Raw genomic sequence first — 23,344 nt, 5'->3', positions numbered from 1 at the left:
CCTGTCTGTCTCTTTCTCTCTGTCTATCTCTCTCACTTTCTCTCTGCTCTCTGTCTATTTCTCTATCTCTATCTCTATCTCTTATCTCTCTGTCTCTGTCTCTTTCTCTCTCTCTTTCTCTCTATCTGTATCTCTCTCTCTCTCTGCTTCTCTATTTCTCTATCTGTCTCTGTCTATCTCTTTCTCTCTATCTCTCTCTCTTTCTCTCTGCCTCTCTATTTTTCTATCTCTCTGTCTCTGTCTCTTTCTCTCTATCTCTCTCTTTCTGCCTCTATGTCTATTTCTCTATCTCTATCGCTCTGTCTCTGTCTGTCTCTTTCTCTCTGTCTGTATTTCTCTCTCTGTCTCTCTAGTTCTCTATCTCTATCTCTCTGTCTCTGTCTGTCTCTTTCTCTCTCTCTTCCTCTCTGTCTCTCTGTTTCTTCCCCCCACTCTGTCCTTCCTTCCCCCCTCATGGTGTCTTCCCTTTAATGGTATCTTTCTGCTTATTTTGCTACATACTCACATCTCATGGCATAGTCCTTTAATGTATACTTAAAAACTTCTTTCCTTGGTAATTCTATTGCTCTCCCAAATCTATTTCATATTTAACACTCCTGGTGCCTATTTTACCTCTTCATTTTGTCTGTAACCTCTTTTCCTAAATACCTCTTTGCTTCTTTGGCAAAGAGAAAGGCCATTGTGAATTTGTCACATGTATTTCGAAATAGAAATTGCTACCCTGATATCATCAGACCCAGGCAATAGGTAAATACACTGTGCTATAGAGATGTCATTGCCACCTCCAAGATAGATTAATTCCTTGTGGTTTCTTCAGGTTTCAACCTTTTATCTGATGCAGAGCAAATGTTATGATTGCTAATAGCAACAAACCACTTATGTATCCAAAAAGTGGTAAAAAAAAAAAAAAGTTAACATAATAGTTCATGTGACTGATTTTTCAACATGCCTACTGGGCCTCTTCAATGTAGTCATCTTAGAAAAACTATATAATGCTCCTACCACTGCTTATAATATTTTTGGAATTAAAGGAATTGCCTTCAAGAACATTCATCTGAATATTCCCAATGGTGATATAGTCTCACCTTTTATGATTGCAATTTAAAAAAAAAAAAACAGAAATTTATTTAGATCTAAATCCGGTGAGTAAAGCTGAGGTGGAAGATCAAATTGGATTGGATAACCTTTTGGACCAAAAAAGTTGTGAATATAAGTTAATGAGTCCATTGAATTACAAGCCTCTTGTGGATTATAAACTGTCTCTGAAGGACAAATTTGCTCAAAGAACTACTGCGAAAGAATTCTGCCCCTGGCCATCCGAATGTGTGTATGGGCTCCTTTAAAAAAGGCACCATACATTTAGATGCATTAATTCTGGCATGTTTACCTGAAAATCAGTCATATTATTTTTATAGGCATTCCAACTTCCGTATAGAATAAGGGCAAAGGTGCTGTCTGATGGATGCTTCAAAAGAGTACATATCTACATTTTGTTTACAGAAATAGAAGAAAGAACCTTTTGGTCATATTCCTGCCAAAGTTAATTTTCTTACTCATTTTCTCTCATTGTGGGAATTAATGGTCATGAAGCAGGAGTCTGCTGTCTGAAAAGTGCTTAGGAGGAATGGGAATTAAAAGAATAAACGTAAAAGTCAGCAAATTAATTAAGTAGTCTTATTATTGAATGTCTGTAGAAATAAAAAGGTTGTTCTGGTGCTAAAATTTAAGTCAACTCAACACCTTTTTTTCTTCCCTTTCTTCCAGAATGCTAGAAGATGATCTTAAATTAAGTAGTGACGAAGAAGAAAATGAGCAGGTGAGCTATTTATTTTTTATATGCCCTTTGTAAACAAAGATGATGCTAGTAGCCTGGTGTCAGTAAAACATGTGTTCTGAGCTGCTTCTGTGATGGTAGACAGACTCTTTCACTCAGTTCCCAGTAGGGCCAACAACATGCATTTATAAAACAAAGGACTGGGGACCAGGGTTTTAACCTGTGACCATGAAAATGAGTTTCTCCTCTGCAGAGGTAAGTGTCCTCAGAGGGAACAGCTCTGTGGCCTTGATTTCATTAGCGCTGCACCCTGACCTAACCAGCCAAGCTTACAGAATCTTTACTAATGCAACATGTAAGCGGTAACATATTAAATATTAAGGATTCTTATACTGACATCATTAATATTTAGAGGAAGCATGGTAGAGGTTAGCTAAGCTGTCGAATTGAATAATAGATTCGCATATTTAGTGACAGGTTATTCATCTTCACTGAGAGATTTGCTTGAAACATTCTTCAATGATTTTGATTTATCCCCTCAAGGCATCAATTGGTGGTTGACAAATACTGTTAATATGAGTCAGTTAAAAGGAAAAAAAAAAAGATTGCATTTAATTAATGTGTCTTCAACTGAAAAGCACCAGATTTAGAAAGAAAAAAAAAAGATCTGGGTTCAGATTCCATTATTTATTACTAACATGAATCTGAGCAAAATGAGAAGTCTAGACTAGGTCAGGGCATCTTAAAACTTTTTCCACTCACAACCACATTGAGAAATTTTTATGTGACCCCAGATTTATAGGCCTATAAAATAGGTATACAGATCAAACATTTATTGATAATAAAAACATAATTTCATGACCCACACATGTGGGTCAATTACATGTGACCCACAAATTAAGAAACTTTGAAATATGTGACCTCCAAGATTTTTTCTAGCTTAAAATTTCAGATTCCTGAAATAATTCTACACCTCACTTTCTAGTACTCCTATAAATATTGTGTATTTCATTTATTTTGTATTTTGTAGTAGCAAAATACTAAAAACTAAATATCTAAGCATTTGGGTTTTTTTTTCCATTAACTTTATTATTTCAAAAACAGTAAAAAGAATGTAATAGATATGAAGAATTTAAGTGTTTTCATCATAAATATTTTTACATGTAATTGAGTACTGATATAATACAGTTGATTTTGAAATGTGTTTTATACAGAGGTAGCATGAAATAACACAAAATGATTAGATTATCTAGACACTCAAATAGAGTAATATATAGATACAGAAATGGACAAAGCTAAAATTGAAGATAAGAAAAAAAATTTCAAGAAAAGTCAGAAACTAATTGCGAGGTTTATAAAAATAGATTTTGGTGGCTTTATGAGAGAAGTTAAGATGTCAAAGATGATGGGAAAATGCGAGACTGGATATGAAATGAAATTTGACAACTCAGGAAATGATTTTGTCAAATACAGATAATTCCAAATGATGGAAGATTAGCAGGAAAAGGGATCTGTAATAAGAGAGGAATAAAGCTTTTAAGAGTAGAGAAAACAGGATATTTTGAAAAGAGCACAATTTTCCTGCCCTAACTTTTAATTTTGAATTCACTCCAAGCTGACAGAAATCTGAATTTGTTTCTTTAAGTTAATATTATATATACTTGTTAATAGATTAGACATATACTTAGATTGTAGTTTTAGTTATATATCATCTATTTTGGTTAAATTTTGTGTCCAAAAGCAACAGGAACAATATTTCATGGAACATTTTGTCCTGGTGCATTGTAGTTGAACATGTTCAGCATTTCCTTTCTTTAAAAAGAAATAATTTCTTCTTTTACTTTCTTCTGCTTTAATTCACTAATCCTAAGAGATTAGCAGGAAGCCAGGAAGCTGCATAGTGCTCTGGCTAAAGTGTTGGGCCTGGGTCAGGAAGACTCATCTAAATTCAATTCTGACTTCAGACACTTACTAGCAATGTGACCCTGGGCAAGTCACTTAACACTATTTGCTTCAGTTTCCTCATCTGTAAAATGAGCTGAAGAAGGAAATAGCAAATCATTCTAATATTTTTGCCAAGCAAAACCCCAAGTGGGATCACAAAGAGTTGGACACAACTGAAAAATGGCTGAACAACAAAAGAGATTATCATTTATTTGTAGATATTGTCTTGGAATAGTTTTAATGGAGAATACCTATTGTTTAGAATATTCTGATAGGATGTTCCATGCAGCAAAATAACCTTACAAAACCTTCTTTTAACTAAATGTCTGAATTCAGCAAATGATAGGATTCCTCTTCAAGGAAAGTCATACTCTGTATTCATTAGTATCATATTTATAAATTTACCTGTCTCACTAGATAGAGCAGGGTATAGTAAACTTTTTCCACTTGGAATCCACCCAGGGATATAGGTATATAAAATAGGTATACAAATCAAACATTTACTGATAAGTCATAATTTCATGACCCCTTATATTCAGTTATACAACTCCATGTGGGGTCACAACCCACAGTTTAAGACGCTTTGGGATTCAGAACTATTGTCAATGAATTAATTCACCATCATTTGTCCACCACCATCACCTTAATATGGTGATGGGTTTCCCATACTTAGTAAGGTTGGGCCTTGGAAAGCAGACCTGTTACTAGGACAGAGTATGGTAGAATCAATGGACATAACCTTTTAAAATACAAGATCATCATCACATTGCAATAAAGCATTAGATAGTCTCTGGGAAATCTACTCCAGTGCTTTTTTATATTTTATGGAATATTCTCAATATTAAAAGGAAATATATATGGTCATCGGTCTTTTGTAGAACCTTTCTACTTCCATAGTAAGTGATAGAGTAGTAGAAAAGGAAGCAGAGAGTGCTGAGACAACATTAGTTTTAGACCATTTATAAACATTAATTAAGTTGTTAGTACTCTAGATTTAAGATCCTTGTCCAGTGACCTAATACCACTGGAGGAACTGAATCATATCTATCTTGACATTCTCACTATAAATGAAATCCAGAAGATAAAGAGACAGCCAAATGAAAGGATGACTCAGAATCTCACCTTACAAAAAAAATAAAAGATTATATTTTTGGTTATGTATCCTCTAGTTGGCTATATTTTGTATCCACAGGCAACAAGAACAGTATTTTATGGGACATTTTGTCAGTATACATTGTAGTGAATATGATCAGCATTTACATAAAGACCACCATGAAAATTTTGCAGCTTTTGTGCCAACTTCTGTCACAGAGTATAAAGAAGCAGAGAAAAAAAATCTATGAAAAACTCAATAAAGTCATCTGAATTAAGTCAGGATATTTTTTAATACTCACTGACTTCAATGGAAATGGAAATTTCAGGGAGAACAGAGAAAAATATTTTGGAAACCATGGCATATAAGAAATGAGAAAGGTTGAAATGTTTAATGAAACAAATAAAAAAATATATTTTAAAAAATATGAAAGGTCAAAGGATTGCAGAAACCTTATATCTCTTTCATGAATACTTGAGAATTGGAAACACTGTATAAGTTAAGTATTAAGCAGAATCGTGAAAAAAAATTAAATTGATTGTATTTTAATGGATAAAAAATTGTTACTGCCTCACATATACAGAGACTCCTTAAGGATTAGTCTTTTTCATTCAGTTGTTTTTTTTCCCTATAAAAGTTGCTTTGGCCAGTTCTTTCAAGTCAACATAGATTATAGGATTATAGATTTTGAGATCCAAGGAATCTTGAAAGTCATCAAGTCTGTATCTTCTCATTTTAGAGATGAGGAGAGTTAAAGTGACTAACTTATAGTTACATAGTATGTGAGATTAATTTGACTTCCAGGTCAAATTTTGACTTTTTGACTTCTGGTCCCAAAATTCAATTTACTATTGACTGCCTTTCGTGGAGAGTCCCTGAAATGGACTTTTTCAGGTTTTAAAACAATAAGCATAGTTTTATCTAACGGGAATATTTAGAGAATTTCATCATCTTAAGAATTTATCCTCTTTTGGACTTCACATAGGACATTCCACTTTGCATGGAAAGCACCTTTGGCAAATATGTCATCTTTCTCATAATTTACTTGATACTGATAACAGGAAGATCACTGACAAGAGTCTCATCTATAGTTGCGTTTATCAAAGCATCTTGTATGACCTAGATAATATCTTATAATCAGTATTAAAGAGGGAGCTTGATTTAGTGAATGTGGGCTGGTCTTAAAGCCAGGAACACCTGGTTTCTAATTCTGTTTCTGACATATGTTACCTATGTGGCCCTGAGTAGTAGTGTTATAGATAATTTTATAGATTTTACAATATAGAAAAGGTCAGGTATTTGTGGAAGGAGTTTCTTTACCTGAAAGTTCCATGAAATCATAGATCTAGTCTCTATCCTTATCCCAATCATAGTTTGACTTCTTATTCTCTAACTCTTGGTCTTAGCTGTTCAAAGTGATATAGTGCCATTAGAGAAAGGAAAGAATTTAGAAAGCATGGAACAGCAGAAATCTATGGAGTGAAGGAAACGGGGAGAAAAATAGATCATTTTTTAAAACTCTTTTCCTGAAATGATGAGTTCTTGCCTCTTAAGCCAGGGAAAGCTCAGGGAGTTATACCCAGAGAAAGTATCCAGATGAAATTACTTTAGCCAAGACATGAGGAGAGGAACACATGATTAAGACTCAATAAGGAGCAGCCAAGATAATGTCAACTGTGGACAATGTTTCAGAGATGACAAATATATGGGCTTAGGAACTAAGAAAAGGTAAAAAGAACAGGGAGCAGAATTGAATGCCTCTGTGTGTGTCTACAGCTTGCCATAATTACATTATCCACACATATTAGGCAGTCTTTTAATTTTAATTATATAACTGCATTTTTCTCTTCTAATGAGCATAGTTTATTCATTTAAACTGACAATTTTAATTTTACAGGCAGCGATCATAGGATATAATCTGCAGAGGGAAATTTTCCTGTTGGCATAATTTACTCCACACACATCGAAGAAAAGTTACCTTTTAATCCCCAATCAATATTTGAAGAGCACACAATTAATTTAATAGATAGCTAGGTAGTTAACATAAATCTGCAAGTTAAAGAGCCAATTCTTTTTGATTTATAATGCATAAAGTAATAATTTCCTCATTCAAGTCTCTCAGAAAGTGTCTGAAGCTTTGTTGCCTTAAAATGGCAAGGTGGTAGATAAGATAGGATTGAGCCCTGAATCATGATGCTTACTGCTTTTTTTTGGGGGGGGGTTCCCTCCAATATGGAATGGGACCAGAAACATTCTCCTTCCAACTCTCTGCTCTTTGCTGAAGAGGTCACTGGATAATTTAAATCAGTTTAGGGTGTAATATTAAAAGCAGATTGCCAAATGCAATGTGAATGGCTCATTCCACACACACCCTGACTCCCCTTCATCCTTTTACATGACAATTGTATATAACAGAAAGCAGAGCTTAAAAAAAAATCCTCTGAAATCAGTGTGCCATGCATGTCAATCAGTGATCAAATAAATTAGGTGACTGGTACTCATACATGGAATAATAATCTCGCATATTTTTGCAACCCGACTCTGCTTCCCTGGGTGCATTTTTCATCTCAGGATCAGGTTGGTTGCTGCTGAACTTCTGTGGCTGTGAAAATTTATTACCCACAGAGTCAATCTGCAATCAGGCTGCCAAGTCTGGATAAATAGAGTCATTGTGCTTGTCTGGAATATGTAGCCAAAGTTCATCCAGTCAGCTTGACTTTCACATCCCATGGGATTCATAAAAGCCAACACCCTGGTATGTGCTCTCGAATTCTGCCAAAATTTTGTAGAATTATATAAACAGGAGTTAAAGAAGCAATCAGGATCTGGTTGAGGGACAAGGTTCCAAAATCAAATTTTGCTTGCATCAGAAATGAATTTTTTTAATCATTTTGATGCGTAGTCAAGTGAATCACCCCTAAGCAAGAATTACTCAAAATGCTATGCAATTAAATATCATATGTTCAGTGCATCCTGTTTTGATGAATTAATCATCAACTTTTTTAATTGAATAATTTTATACATGAAAACTACTTAAAGGAACATTTAAAGTGGTTTTTAAATGGAAGGAGCTACCCACTTTAGGAACTATTAAAAATAAGTAGATACTTTGAATATTAAGCCATAGGGCAGAATTTTAAGAGGAAAAAAAAAAAAAAAGAAGCCACCATGGGTATTTTTTTCCTTTGTTTTCCATTTCAATTTTGCACTGAATATCCAGGTGGAATGTATTCCTGAACTGGCTTCTTTTTAACACAGGATCGTTGATGAGAGTTCAATAATTAGAAACTACTGTCTATCAGATCTTTGTCATCTCTATAAATGAAGTAATCATACATTTAGGCAGTCAGTCAATCACAATCAATGCAGCTCCAAATCTCCCCAGCAGGAAATCTTTTGTTTTTAGCAATCCTACTGCTGAACTGAAAAAAATGTGTTTTACTGTCACCAGAGGTGAAAGGCAGTCATAGTTACAGGACTACAGCTCTGGAACCAGAGAAGACTCCAGAAGCCATTTAGTCCAATCATTTCATTTAACAATTGAGGAAACTGAGGCCCAGGAAAGTTAAATCACATAGATAGAAAACGACAGAACTAGAATTCTAACATACATCCTGTTATTTTAAATCCGATGTTCTTTCCTCTCTACCTTCTACCACTCTGCAATGTTTATTTTGCTTTTCTACATGTTCTTACTGTAAGGTGATACCACTTTGGGACTAGGAAGATGCTTCCAAAACATAATTTACCTCTTCATTTTTTAAATGTTAAATCTAGTTATAAGATTTACAGTAATATCAGATTAAGTGTCTGTTGTACTAATAGTCACATATTCCAAGTTACAAAAAGTTCATTTTTTCCAAATCATTTTTCCAAAAAATGAGCTCTTGTTTTTCTTGAAAGGGCTTGGTATCTTCTGAAGATGGTCATGTATCCACTCAACAATTATTTATTAAATATTTCTTGCTCAGAGAAGCTATGGAGAAAATAGAAATTTTAGATAATGATTTGGGGGAAGGTAGCATTTGAGTTGCGCTTTAGATAAAGTTAGACAAAGTATTTTTTTATGCTCTCACTGTCAACTAAAGGATAGGTTAAAATTCAATAGAGGAAGGACAAGAAACAGAATTTAATTATAGGCAATGTGGGGGAGCCAAATCACAGAAGTACCAGAGTATGTTCATGCACTCAGAGAATAGTCCTATTTGGCTACAGCATAGAATACATTGGGGTAGGGGAGAAGGAGGAGATATGACTGGAAAAGTGAGATGGTACAAGATTGTAGAGAATTTTTATTGCCAAGTAAAGGAGTTTTGAGGGCAGTTAGATACAACAGTGGGTAAAATATACCTGGATTTGGGAGGATTCATAAAGATGAGTTCAAATCTAACCTCAGCCCTTACTACTGTGTGATGCTGGGCAAGTCAATTCACCCTTATCTATTAAAAGAGTAGGAAAAGAAAATGGCAAATTATTCCAGTATATTTGCCAAGAAAAGCCCAAATGGGGTCACAAAAGTTCAAAACTAAAAGAACTGAACAACAAAGAACTTTGAACTCAGGAGTTAGTAGGGAAGTATTCAAGATTTTGAACAGAAAAGTGATATAACCAAGCTACTGCATATGAAAAAAATATTCTGTCATGATATTAAAAACTGATTGAAGGAGGGAGAGAAAGAGTAAATGCGAGAAGACCTGTTTGGAGGCTGTTATAACAGTCCAGGAAGGAAGTGGTAAAGGCTATCAATATGGGGGTAATGTCAATGGGAGCAGAGAGGAAGCAACAAAGGTGGAAGGATTAGAGCAGTGGTTCTCAAAGTATGGTCTAGAGAATCCTGGGGATCTCTGAAACCCTTTTAGAGGGTCTACAAATTCAAAAATAGTTTTTATTTCCAATATGGTAAATCTCTATAAATATAATCCAAATAAACAAAAACTCTTTGGAGAGATCCTCAATAATTTTTAATAGGATAAAGATACTAAAAACAAAAGTTTGAGAACCACTGGATTAGAGCTTTGTAATTGGTTATTCAAGAGGAAAGAGTTAAATATCACTTCAAGTTTATGAACAGAAGAAATAGGGGAAGAGAATGAAAGAGGAAGAAAACTAGCATTCATTTAGTGCCTACTATGTATCAGGTATTATGGTAGGAGTTTTACAAATATTATCTCATTTGACAGAATAAATGATGGGGCCACAGGCAGGAATAGTGATGTCAGGAGGAGGAAAAAAATTAAGTTCAGTATTTGCTAATAATTGAGGGAGGAATGGAATATTTAGATAGAAAACTCTCATAAAGAGGTAAAAAACTGCATCTGGAGCTCAGAACAGGAGTCAGAGCTAGATTTGGAAGTCTTCTATATAAACTTGGTAGCTGTACTACCAATTGGAGTAGATTAGGCCATTATGAAAAGAGTATAGAATGAGAATAAAGACAAGTCTTTGAGGATTAGAATGTCATAGATGGCCAGAGACATACTATTCATAATAGAATCATAGAGGAAGTCATCCAGTTCCAACTGTGTGAGAAGAGAGAAGTCATGAAGAAGTAAAGGTATCTTGGAATAGTCAATATATTCAAATTTAGGAATGATGGAAAGATGGTGTGGTTGTTGGGTGTTGTGTATCAGTCAAAAGAAGTCTTTTTTTAGAATGAAGAATATCTGAGAATGTTTCTAGGCAGAAGAGAAAAAATGACTCGACTAGAAGAGATAAAAGATGCAAAGTACAAAGAGGACCAAAAAACCCAAAAAACCAGAATTTGTACTAGAGAAAATGAAAGGGAATAAGACCAAGTTTGTAGGTGAGGGGTATATTCTAGGTGGAAAGTTGGAATATCTCTTTTGTGGACTGAGGGAAGATAGGGATTATAAATAGTGATTCTGAAAACTTTTTTAAGAATGAAGGAAGTAAACTGAGAGTATTAATGTTGGATTACCCTTTTCCTAACACCTTTAGAAATATATTGAATATAGTGAATGTATTGAGGGCATTTGGATACTTGCAATCATGCATATTTGCCCTAAGCTCCCTCTTCTTTTTTTACAGCACTATCTACTGGTGCCTTCCATGCTGCCTACAAGCACATCCAAGTCTGTCCAATACTTTATTTTTTAAAAAATTCCCTCAAATTAGCATCCTATCTTTTCTTCTTCCTTTATTAGCCAGTTGAAAAAAAATCTATCAATATTCAGTGCCTCCATTTCTTCTCTCACTTATTAACCCTATCCATTCAGACTTCCATCTTCACTCAATTAAATCTTCTCTCTTTAAAGTTGCCAATCATCTCTTAATTGTCAAATCTGATAGCCTTTTTTTCCCCTAGTTCTTAATCTTCTTAACCTTTCTACAACATTTTACACTGCTGACTACAATGACTTTCTGGCTACTTTCTCCTCTCTAGGTTTACATGGCACTGCCCTCTCTTGGCTTTTCTACCACTTTGATTATTTGACTTCTTTGCTGGATCATTATCCATATTTTCTAATGCTGTGGATCTATCCTGGCTTTCTCTTTTCCCTATATTCTATCTCTTTCCATCTTTTTTTTTCTTGTTCTGTGTGTATGTGTGTAATCTCATCATTTCCCAAAACATTATTGCCTTTCCAGATGATTCCCAGACATATATCCAACCCTCTCTTTCTGAATTCCAATCAATCTCCATACATTTATATAAAAATATATTTATGCTATATTTATATATATTTTCTTCATTTCTTCTCCAGTTTGAACATTTCCCCATTCCACTCTAGTATGACATGATTTTGAGTGCCCTTGCTACTCTCCTTTGGGCACAGTCCAACTTATCATTATCTTTCCTTAAGTTTAGTGACCAGATCTTAATATATATTTACTATATATTTATACATATATATATATAAAATATGCCAGCCACAAAGTGCTATATTCTTCATACAAAGAAAGAAACAGTCCCTATATACTCCCATCTCGTATCAGCAATTGTCTATTGCTCATTTAAGTCATATAACCCATAGGCATTTCAAACTCAGCATCTGTCCAAGAAATAACTCATTACTTTCACATATACACACACCCAAACCATCCCTCTTTGTAACTTCCCCGTGCCAGTGATATCACTATCTTCCTAGTCACTCAAGTTTTATAATCACTTCTTAAATTCTTGTCACTTTTCTCTTTACAACATCTCTTGCATCTTATCAGCTCTCCAATCACACAATTACCTCCCTAGTTCATGCTCCCTTCACTTTTTACCTAAACAAACTATTGCAATAGCCTCCCACTTGAGCTTCTTGCCTCAGGTTTCCTCCTGTTCAATTTGCTTCCAAAGAGATTTCCCTAAACTGCAAGTATCACCGTGTCATTTCCCTATTCAATAAACTCCAGTGGTTTGCCATAAGCTCTTCAAACAAATATAAATGCTGTTTGCTGGCCCTTGTTTACCTTCCAACCTTACACATCACTTCCTTTCATATATTCTAGGTCCAATCAATGGGACCAGTCACCATGCATGAAACATGTTAACCTCTCCCCTCCTATTCTTACTATTCTTTAGTTTCATTCAAGACTCAGCTCAAAAACCTCCTATACGAAGCCTTTCCTTATTCTTCCCAAGATCCTGTCTCCCAAAAAACCTCATATTTAACTACTTTGATTTCATTTTTGTTTATTCTCATTTTTATTCTGTGTATATTCTATGCATTTGTTATCTCTACATTAAAACATAAAAACCTTATGAGTAGGTATTATTTCATTTTTTATATTTGTATCCCCACTGGCACATGATTAATAAATGCTTATTGACTGATATCTCCATACTGATTAATTCAGAAACATATATATATAAATCAGTATGGAGATCTTTCATTGTGGAAATTCTTTTTACTTACTGTTTATCAAGACTTTCCTTTAGATCTTTAACATTGTGTGCATCAGTATGAATATTGCCCAAGAAAAACTGCATTATGGGAAATGGATTCCTCTTAAAATATCTGTTTAATTTGTATTGAGCAAAAAGCAAAAGAACCTTTTTTCCCTCTTAGAATTTTGGCGTGGAGATACAGAATTTAAACTTTCAACATTGGCTTTATATCACATAATGATCTTCAAGACTGAAGTTCTAAAGCTGAAAGGTCTTGGCAAGATATTATACATTGTTACTTGTAAAAAATGTACTGTCCCTCTCCCAAAAGCAAATATATTAAAAAAAATTCTTGGGAACATGAAGTACAAAACAGAATCAAACCCATAATTAGTGGGAATTGAGTTTGGTGAGAATGTTTTTTAAAGGAGAACAAAGTGGTTATGTTAAGATTTTTTTTTCATCACATAAGTTGGTCAGTAACACCACATTTAATACAGCTTATTAAGAGGTAGAATCCCAAAATGACTGAGTTGGAAGCAACCTGGAAAGCCTGGAAAGTTCATACCTGAATAAGAATCTCCTCTACAATTTCTCTGAAAAATGGTAATTCTATCTTCAGCTGAAAACTTCCAATGATAGAGAATCCATTAACTCTTGAGGCAGTCCATCACTCTTTGAAACACTTCTTCTTATAGAATTATAAATTTAAATATGGCAGGTAATTGAAAAATTACTCATACATATGTTTTGTATTTAAAAGGCTATAATAAAAATAAATAAATAAATAAATGTGGCAGGTAACAGTAAGAGCATTTATAACAACCTCTTCATTTCAAAAAGGAAGAAATTTACTCTCAGAAAAATTAAATGAATTATCGAAGATCCTATAGTTAAGTAAAAGAAGAGCATCAATTCAAACAAGTCAAAAGACTCTTAACTCCAAATATATTTCATTCCATCACACATGTAAGAGATATGTTGGTATCTTGATCAACTCCACCAACCTGTGCTATTCTTTCTTCCACTCCCTACTTTGGCAGAGATATCCAGTATTTAGGTGAAGAAAATTGTTTTCTGAGATCAGGGCCAGATGAATCCTTATTAACTTCTCTAACCATGTTTCAGGACCCACGAAACCAAGAGTTAGGAAAGTTTTCCCTGTATTGGGTTGAAATCTATCTCTATTCGCTTCCAACCAATTGTTTCTAGGTGCTCTGAGGTCAAGCCAAATAAGGCTAATTCTTATATGTAAAAACCCTACATATTTTTATCTATAGAAATATTTATTTATATTTATATAAAGATATTTTTAAGCATAACATGTTTAAAAATGGCAGACATATCACAACCTAAGTCATTTCTTCTCCAATTTGAACAATGCCTATTCCACCCTAGTATGACATGATTTTGAGTGCCCTTGCTATCCTGGTTACTCTCCTTTGGACAGAGTCCAACTATCATTATCTTTCCTAAGGCTTAATGATCAGATTTTAACATGACACTTCTATATACATCTACCCCAAGCAGTAGTTATATGACTTCTTTGATCATCATTTTCTCTTTGATTTGGGTGTTAAATTTATTTTGTTAGAATTGTTTTTGTCTTTCTGACCCTATTCTCACAGGACTGTGCTACTCTTTTTGAATTCTTTTTGTTTCATGTTACTCATGCTTCAAACGTCTGAGTATAGTATCTGAGGTTCTTTCACACTGGGACTCCCAGAAAAGTCAATTCCAAGTTCAAGACAAAATCATCACTCATGAGTCCCACCTGTGCATTTACTTTTGTCATTCAGGTAGACAACAGATGCATTAGGACAGAATGAAGGATATCTAACTAAATAGCAAGAAGTCGGATTCTTCTTGTTCATAGCAGACATATTCTTCCTACACACTACAACACTATCAGTGGGAAAGGGCGTACATGATGAACATGTATGCCTAGTGAAAATATAGCCAGAAATCCACGTGGACAAGTCCACAAACATGGTGGCCAGAGCAATTCCCGTCTCAGGATAGAGTTATTGATGTGCAGATCATCTCTTCGGGACATCACAGCTCTGCTTTTTGCAAAGCATCATATAATCTATTCTCAGCATCGTATTATCTGGGCTGCCAGTCGTGCTGTTCCTCTTGGATGTCTCCATTAGTTTTCTGGTCGCCAACCTGCTCTGTGTTACCATCTGCTGGGCTTTAGCTCTTCAGGGCTACATCTGGCAATGCTCTGTGCCCATCTGCTAAAATACAGCACAAAGTTTCTCCTTTATAAGAATAGAATAAAATATTCCTTTAGTGTCTACCTGAGACTTTTGAGTCACCACTCCTAGCCAGGAAGCTGAAAAAGTGAGCAAAATTCTTTGGTCTAAAACCATTCTTTTTTGAGTCTTTTTGTCGGGGGCTAATATAAGAGCTGAGGTCCCAGACAAGTATCTGACTTAGAGTTAGGAAATTCCTTGTAATTGCAGTTACCTTTTAGATGGTAAGCCTATGCCCTAAAGTCTATTTCTGACTCTTTGTGCAAAACCAACCATTCATAAGGCCTAGAATAGGAATAGGACACTAAAATCCAACTTGTTCTCCAGAGGTCTTTTGATTGGTATTCAAATAAAGCTAAATCAAGAACAAAGGACCAGGTAAAGCACCTGGAGAGTATTCCTTCCTTTATTAAGCATATTTAATCCTCTTTTGTTTATCCTTACCAGCATACTAGTGCTCTCTACTTATTTCCATCTCTGATAAGGGCACACCATGCTGCGTGGTCCTGTGCCAGTGTCTCCCATGTCATAGAATCCATTCTAAAGGTCTTGATAACTTGAGAGTGTCCTTGGACCACTTTCTCTGACCACTTTGTGAGCACTTGCCCTGTGTGAGTTCTCCCTAAAATAATTTTTTTGGCAAGTGTACATTTGGCATTTGAACAGTGTGGTCTGCCCAATGGAGTTGTGTTCTTGGCGGGAGAGTTGGAATGCAAAGCAGAATTGAATTAGCCCAGAAGAAATGCAAGATGCACAAAGCTAAGAGTCCACCCCAAATGTTCATATAAACCAGTGGTTCTCAAACTTTTGTTTTCAGTGTCTTTATCCTATTAAAAATTATTGAGAATCTCTCCAAAGAGTTTTTGTTTATCTGGATTATATTTATAGACATTTACCATATTGGAAATAAAAACTAATTTTGAATTTGTAGACCCTCTAAAAGAGTTTCAGAGATCCCCAGGATTCTCTAGACCATACTTTTGAGAACCACTGATATAAACCATTTATATCTGACCTGTGGTAGAGCATTCTGAGTTCAGTCACAAATGGACACATAAAATGAAGAACAACAACCAACCAACCAATGTATTTCCATACCTCCACAGAAATCTTCTCTTTCTCGTTTTTACCTTGAGTTTTGAGACACATAATTACTTCTTCCCAAGGCTCCAAACTTTGCTACTTCAACAACTAGTTCCCCCTTTTTCTGTCAGTATTACATTCAGAATAGTAGCTCCCCTTTTGGATTATTCCATAATTTAAAAAAATTGATATTTTTCACTAAAGCCCAGTCAAGAATTTCTCAGCTGCTCTACTTTTAGTTAACAGAAAGTTCCAGCAAATGCTTCACCACTACTGACTAGATCATGCTTCCTTGCCAAATTTGTGATCTCTTTCCAGAAATAATCCATTTCCCAATAATGGCCAATTAGTCCATAATATACTTCCATCATATTATCATATGCCTATTTGTGCCTTACATTGAGCTCCACCCAAATATAGTACAGCATAAGATTTGTAGATTTTCTCATATGATTATATCATCTTGATGCATAATAAAGAAAAGTGGAAATGAAATAAAATTATATTCCTTTTAAATAAATTATGCAGTGGGATTATCATATTCTAGTTTTGTCACATCCTAACAAAAATTGGTAATACCTAGGATTATAACTTATTTCCTTGAATTACAGACTCTGGTTTATTTTGTTTGCTATGCTCAACCTTTTTTAAAATAAATAACCAAAGCAATAGGGTTTTTCTTACTAGCTTTGTTTACTCTGGCCAAATCCTATTTGCCTCAGTTTCCTCATTTATAAAAATGAGCTGGAAATGGCAAGCCACTTCAGTATATTTGCCAAGAAAACCTCAAATGGAATCATAAAAAGTCAGACATGATTAAAATGACTAAACAGTAAATTTTATTATTTCCTCTCTTTGTGAATATTTATTCCTATGAATTGTTGGCTTTTCCATTAATATTCTTTATCTTGTGTTGATCCCTGAAATTCTGGCTGAGTCTTAACTAGAAATTCTTATTCCTTGGTCAAATTTAGCTGAAGGGGGAAGGGGACAGTGTTAGTGTATGTATATACACACACATATATATAGTGTATAATTCTAGATATGATAATTCCCAGAAAGTTTAACCTATTCCTCACAAGTGATATTGTGTAGTAGAAGTATATTAAGAACCTGACTGGTTAAATATGGCAAACGGATGATGATTTAAGAGACTTGCCAGGGAATGGGGAAAGAAGGTGAGCCCTGGGAGAAAATACCATGGCCATAGAGAGCTAAAGGCAATGGGCAGAACATTTTAGAACCAAAAATCATAAGAATGATAGTTACCATAGAGAAGAAGCATCCCTTTTGTAGAAAGTGTGATCTTAGGACAAAGCCACAATCACCCCACATAATTATAACTCAGCTCAGACTTAGTGCATGTGGGTAGTTTTGTCCTTCCCAAGTTGGTTTCAATTTAAATTCCTCTTAACAAGATCCTCCTGGCAAACACATTTTGCCATCCTTCATCAATTAAAATCTTCCCATGCCCATCATTCTTGAATATGAAAAATCCAATCCAAATCCTATTCTCAAGCACCAGGTCTTACTCTCACTATTTTATATATATTTTTGTCTTTCAGTCTTTAGTTTCTTGTCTGGAAATTTATCATCCCTGGCAAATCTTCCCAGATTCTTTCTGGCAATATCATTTGGCCTACATGAATCACTAGAAAGTTGGTAGTGATCATCAAATTTGACAAGTCTCAAGAGACTCTCCATTTCATCCCAGATACATACTTTAAGACAATATATTCTCCCAATTATTTATGTCAGGTCTGCATCTGTGGAGGTCAGTTCCTCTTCAGCAGGAAGCCAACAACCAACATGACTTCTTTTTTTCTCCAAACAATATGGAATGTCATGTTCCTTGATACTACTATACATGAATCCCTATCATTCCATAGAGCTCAAGAAGCTGTTTCCTTCTCAGAGTTCTGACTAATTCCTGAGGATTGAAATATTCAGCAGTCCTTTCTGTTGCATACTTCTGCCTTTTGGACTCCCAATAGGGAGTTTGAATTTCCCTGTGCCTCTTCTACTTTTTTTTCCTTCTTGTTCTTCCTTTAAGTATTTCAAGAAACATTTCATTTTACCTGGTAAGCTGGAAAATAGAATGACATTGTTTATGATCATAAGATCATGGATTTTGAGTGGAAAAGGGATATTGATGGCTACCTACTTCAATCCTCTCATTTTAATCGATATGAAAACTGAGACCCAGAGCAATCATTACTTGCCCAGGTAATAAATTAAGATTTTAGATGTAGATCTTTCCACTGCAAATTTGATACTTTTTCTACCGGGCTACCTTCAGTCATTTTACCTTCTTCCTTTTTGGTGAAATAAACCTGTATTTTATGAATATATATATATAACACATACTACTCAACTCCAGAACCACACAGATTAAAGTTCCAACAGGGAAGGAAGGATTATGCTGTATCATAGCTAACTCTTTTACCTGTCCAATTTCCTAGAAATCACTAAATCCTCTCAAATTTAGTTTCTACTTTAATAATAAAGCCTACAGGAATATACCTTACCACTATAAAATATCTAAGTAGGATAGACAAGAATTGTAAAAATAATGGGGAAACAAATGCACATTCCTGAATGGTTATAATACAACTCCCCAGATAATTTGGGAAATAACCTTCTCCAAGATTTACATTCCAACATGAGGAAGATTGCTTATGCCTTCAGTATAATCAGCCTTACCACTAAAGATGGGAACTACTGCTAACTTCTGTTTTCACTAATTCTACTTGTCTTTTTGCTAATCACAATTGTGATTCAATATGCTTCAGATTGCCTAAAGTACTGGATACCACCTTAGCAATCTTGAAGGTTTCTCTTCAAGGTTTTAATGGGTCAGGAGATCTTCTCTTTCTTCTCTGTACCCCAGGGATCCTGTCTGTGAGCAACATGAAAGTTATACTACTATTTGTCTCACTCAAGTGACTTTTAAGATAGACAGCTGGGAAAAAACACCTCCTTTTAAACTTCCATCTCTGCAAAATTGTCCTTGTATCAATTTGAGTCTTTGCCATGAAATAGGTCATTCTACACCAGTCCAGTCAGACTCTCTCTATGGCCCATAGCAACAAAGGAAAAAAGAATCTTCTTCTCACTGGATTTGTGTCTATACATTGGATTTACATCCTCTCTTCATATTCTGATGTAAAAAAAGAAAAAGTGTACTTCCTACAAATACATTAGGTACACATGTGTAGCTGTGAGAACTTAATGTTAAATATATTCTAATTAGAATATAATATAGTCCTAGTAATTTTTACAAATATGTATATTTATAATATATAATAAAGATATAATCTCTAACATCAAAATTATAGTAACATGCAGTAGATCAAACAAATGTAGAAACAGGACACTTGGTATTGTCTGCTGAGATTTTATGCAAAATTATTAATTATCAATTGTCAATATCTATACTCCCCATTTCCATTTCCCCTGTGAGTGAGTTTATATCCATAAGTTCATTGATCTACAGTCCCTGTTTGGGTCTGTGCATGGTCTGAGCTAAATAACAATATTTCTAACAACAAATGCCTTAGATTTTAAAGTATCCTCTATTCCCTCAGGGTATCTGAAGCTGAAATATTAGAAAATAAAGGAATAATCTTTTTTAGGTTTCAGTGTTCTTAATGGTCATCTTGGAAGGCTTTTTAGATCCCTAAGAGGGGAATTTTCCTCAACATCTTAATCTGAATTTTTTTTCTTATAGACCATTGTCTAGTTTATGGATTCTCAGTCTTTTTTCTCTTCATTTGTCTCATTTGTCCTGTGTGTATGTAATGTATGTATATGAATAAATAGACATATATATATAATTGTACACATATACATTAATATGTATAGATTTCTAATATAGTTGGGGCAGGAAACAACCTCCACAACAATGGCAAATCCCTTTGGCAAGGGGTTTGTCCGTATTTTTATTCCTTGCTTGACAATCTGACAGTCATTAAACAAAGTTTTCTCACTTTTTACATCTCTAAAGCACTTTTATATGATTTTAACATATATGAGACAAGATTATCTCATTGGAGGAGAATGTTTAAAGCAGCAACTACTCTACCAAATCAGATGCTTTTTAGACTCAACAATCATCCACAACAACAAGCGATAAGTACAGTGGGATATTTTATTCTATGCATCTTCCAGGAAATTGTGTGACTGTAATTATGTGACCCACTATAAAATACTCTCTGCAGAAACTTGCCTGTTCTCTTCCTGTGGCTCATAATTTGTATTATCAATGAAAAATTGTACACTAGAGAGAAAGAGATGTCTGCAAAAGGAAATGGGTTAGTCACGTCTAAAGAGTGAGAGTGTGCTCTGCTGGTATATAAGCAATGTCAAGAAATCTAAAGGAAGATTTTTTTGTGTAATTTATGTGTAGTTTATGAGAAGTACACAGGATGAAGATGGATGAGTTGTGATTTTTTCTGTGGGAGGGAATACCTCCTTGGATGAAATCATAGGCCCTTAAAGTATAATGCAAACATGTGTGTATATATATGTGTGTGTGTGTGTAGTGTTTGTGTGTGCATATAGAGTTATGCTGGTGAATATTTAACAATCAGCCCAGGGACTGGGAAAGGATCATACACACTTCATCCTTTTAAGTTTAATCTGCACAATTAACATTTTCTCCACCAAGAGAAAATGATATCCCCAGAGTCAATCAGCTAGAAAATGTCTGAGGTGGAATTTAAACACAGATCTTTTCTGTCTCCAAGTTCAATGTTCTGGTTATTGTATTGATTACTAGCACCTCCAAAAGCTCTCCTTGTGATTGTTGTTACCCCCAAATAGCCACCTAACAAACTAACTCTCTATAATTACTGAATAGGGACTTGGAGATTGCTTAGAACCCTCCAAGCTTCAGGAGCTTCACCTTATTCTACCCCTGTGCTCCAGAATCCATAAACTTACTCTTAGTTTTATCCCGTTCCAATTATAACAAAAGCATTTCTTTGTTGATTTCCCTTTAACAGCACATTGGATTTTGTGATACTTTAAGTAATTTTGGTAGTTTATTTGGTACACAGTGAAACCTGAATATGTGCCGATTAGGTTCCCAAGCACTAGGCACATTGCAATAAAGAATGAAAACAGAAGATAGAATCGCCAGAGAATGAGAAGCTGAAAAGGATTACTATTGGCAGAGAACTTGTTTTGTCTCACATATACGTGGGGTATGTCTATGAATGATTAATGAACTCAGGGCAGATCAATGAAGTATTCTTTTAAATGTAACCATAATCCATTTTGCTTAGGGTAGAGTAATGGAGAAGTTTGGATGGGGTATGGAGATGAAGTAGGGGGAGATCTGGGAAGAGAGAAAATTGGTTCCCTGTAATCTATGGCTCTTGAGCAAGTGAAATTGGGCTATTCATCTAATTTATTGTGGGTAGTTTTTCAGGCTTCACTTCATGAGTCACCTAAGTAATTTTTTCTTTGCTATTTCATACCCTGTAGTAAAGTTTAAATCCAATGTTTATTTATTTCATTACTTTCCAACAGTAATATGAAATAATGTAGAGAAACCAAAAGAAATTTTTTTACAGTCATAAATTCTAGAGATCTTTGGGCATGGTTTGTGGTATCAAATTTTAATCTAAAGCCATAATCCTTATTTAAAAAATCACACACCTAGCATAGTCTCTTATTTCAAGGAATTATATAGAACATTTAACATATTCTCATTTCTTTCTTTGATGGATGATGAGTTGTCCTCAGTAAAGTTTTTAATGATGTGAAATAAAATGCAAATTAAATAGCACAATCAAAATCAGACTATTAAAAATAGTGGAGCAAGCAATAGATGGTACTAAGTACCACCCTGTTGCTTAAGTTTTTACATAAATAGCACTAAAATATTAGAAGAGTGATCAGTCATAGGAAGACAACATCATTTTGTGAGTGGTACTATTTTGTCCCTATTATTAAACTGAGAGGGAGCTTTCCCAAACCACTGTCTGACAATCTCTTCTTTTTTTTCTTCCACAGTGGAAATGTAAGTGAGAAAGAGGAAAGAAACAGAAATTAAAATCTAAAAATTAACCATAATGAAAATATATTTATTTATAATATTTTAAAAACATAAAAACATGTTTTCTTTTTTTAAAGAAGGAGAGAGGATTACATTAAACCTGATGATTGGACTGGTTTTTAAATTTAACACAGTTGGGAGTCCTTGGAGATTTTAGAACAAAAAACCCCATCAACACTAATCTTGGAGAAATTTCTTCGGTGACATTCACTGAAACTATCTGCTACAGAAAAAGATTGAAAAGTAGCCTAGAAGAGTAAACTTAACATTGAACTGGAAGTCAGGAAACCCAAATTCCATTTCTTGCTCTGTCACTAACTAACTTACTTTTAAGCAAGTCACATAAACCTCCTCAGCTCTAAAATGAGGTGAGGAGTGGAGGTGGAGAGAGTTGGACTAAACAAACTCTCAGGTTCCTTTCAGCTGTATTAGTCCAGTCTAATTACAATTTTTTTTTTTAGAATTAATTCTGCTATACTATGAATAGCTTACGATACATGCTTCTTAAGTGGTCCTGTACCATTTTAAACCCTGTGCTAAGAGACAGTTAAATAAAGATGTGAACCTAAAAACATATATAGTGTCTCAGGAAAAGCCAGAAATCAGTGCTAGAAATTGCTATTTGACTTTCTCTCTGTGAGGTAAAATATGATGTGCTAATTTTTAGAGGTCAGATGAAGTTACAAGATACTCACTTTTCTTTTGGGGAACTCAGACCTTTAGGTGTCTTCATCAAAGACTTCCCAACAATAGTAAGCCAAGTTGTTTTTCAAGTTTGGCTCCCAAAACCTGTTGGGTTCCATAAATCCCTTTAGATGAGGAATCTGGAACATGTAAGGTTTATATGTTGAACACTTTCTGTCTTCAGTGAAAATACTATAGATTGAACTGTCTTAGGAGATAGAGATGAGAATAATGAAGAGGGAAAAGGCTTGATTTTGAAATGAAGAGTAAGAACGGTGTATTTCAATATTTCAGTAAATCTATGATCTCTTCAATGTGGGCACTTCCTCCAGTGATCTAGATCAAACCCATGCATTCTTGTCAAACAGCAAGCATTTGTGAAACATCTACTACGTGGGGCACTGACGTGCAAAGTAATATATAGGAATATTTTAGAAGCTCCTCAGTTATCTATATTTACCTATTGTTGTAAGGTCTGTTTTTTGTAACTGCCCCAATAAAGCACAATAAACCTACCAAGTAAAACACATCATCTGTTTTTTTTTAATCTCTTGGATTATTCTAGAGTCAATCTATTCCTTCAGACATCTTTTTGCTTCCTAAG

General features: G+C 34.6%; 1 protein-coding gene across 2 annotated transcripts in view; it reads left to right on the top strand.

Annotated features, from left to right (window-relative positions):
- Window positions 1–23,344, top strand: part of AFF3 (ALF transcription elongation factor 3) — a 658,463-nt gene that overhangs the window by 515,121 nt on the left and 119,998 nt on the right. For both annotated transcript variants that reach the window (XM_051984722.1, XM_051984720.1), the window contains exon 8: window positions 1,765–1,816. In XM_051984722.1, coding sequence (XP_051840682.1) covers window positions 1,765–1,816 — 52 coding nt within the window. The remainder of the gene's footprint in view (window positions 1–1,764; window positions 1,817–23,344) is intronic.

This window comes from Antechinus flavipes, chromosome 3, assembly GCF_016432865.1.
Source record: "Antechinus flavipes isolate AdamAnt ecotype Samford, QLD, Australia chromosome 3, AdamAnt_v2, whole genome shotgun sequence".
Lineage (NCBI taxonomy): Eukaryota > Metazoa > Chordata > Mammalia > Dasyuromorphia > Dasyuridae > Antechinus > Antechinus flavipes.
This window is presented reverse-complemented; position numbering and strand designations above follow the sequence as displayed.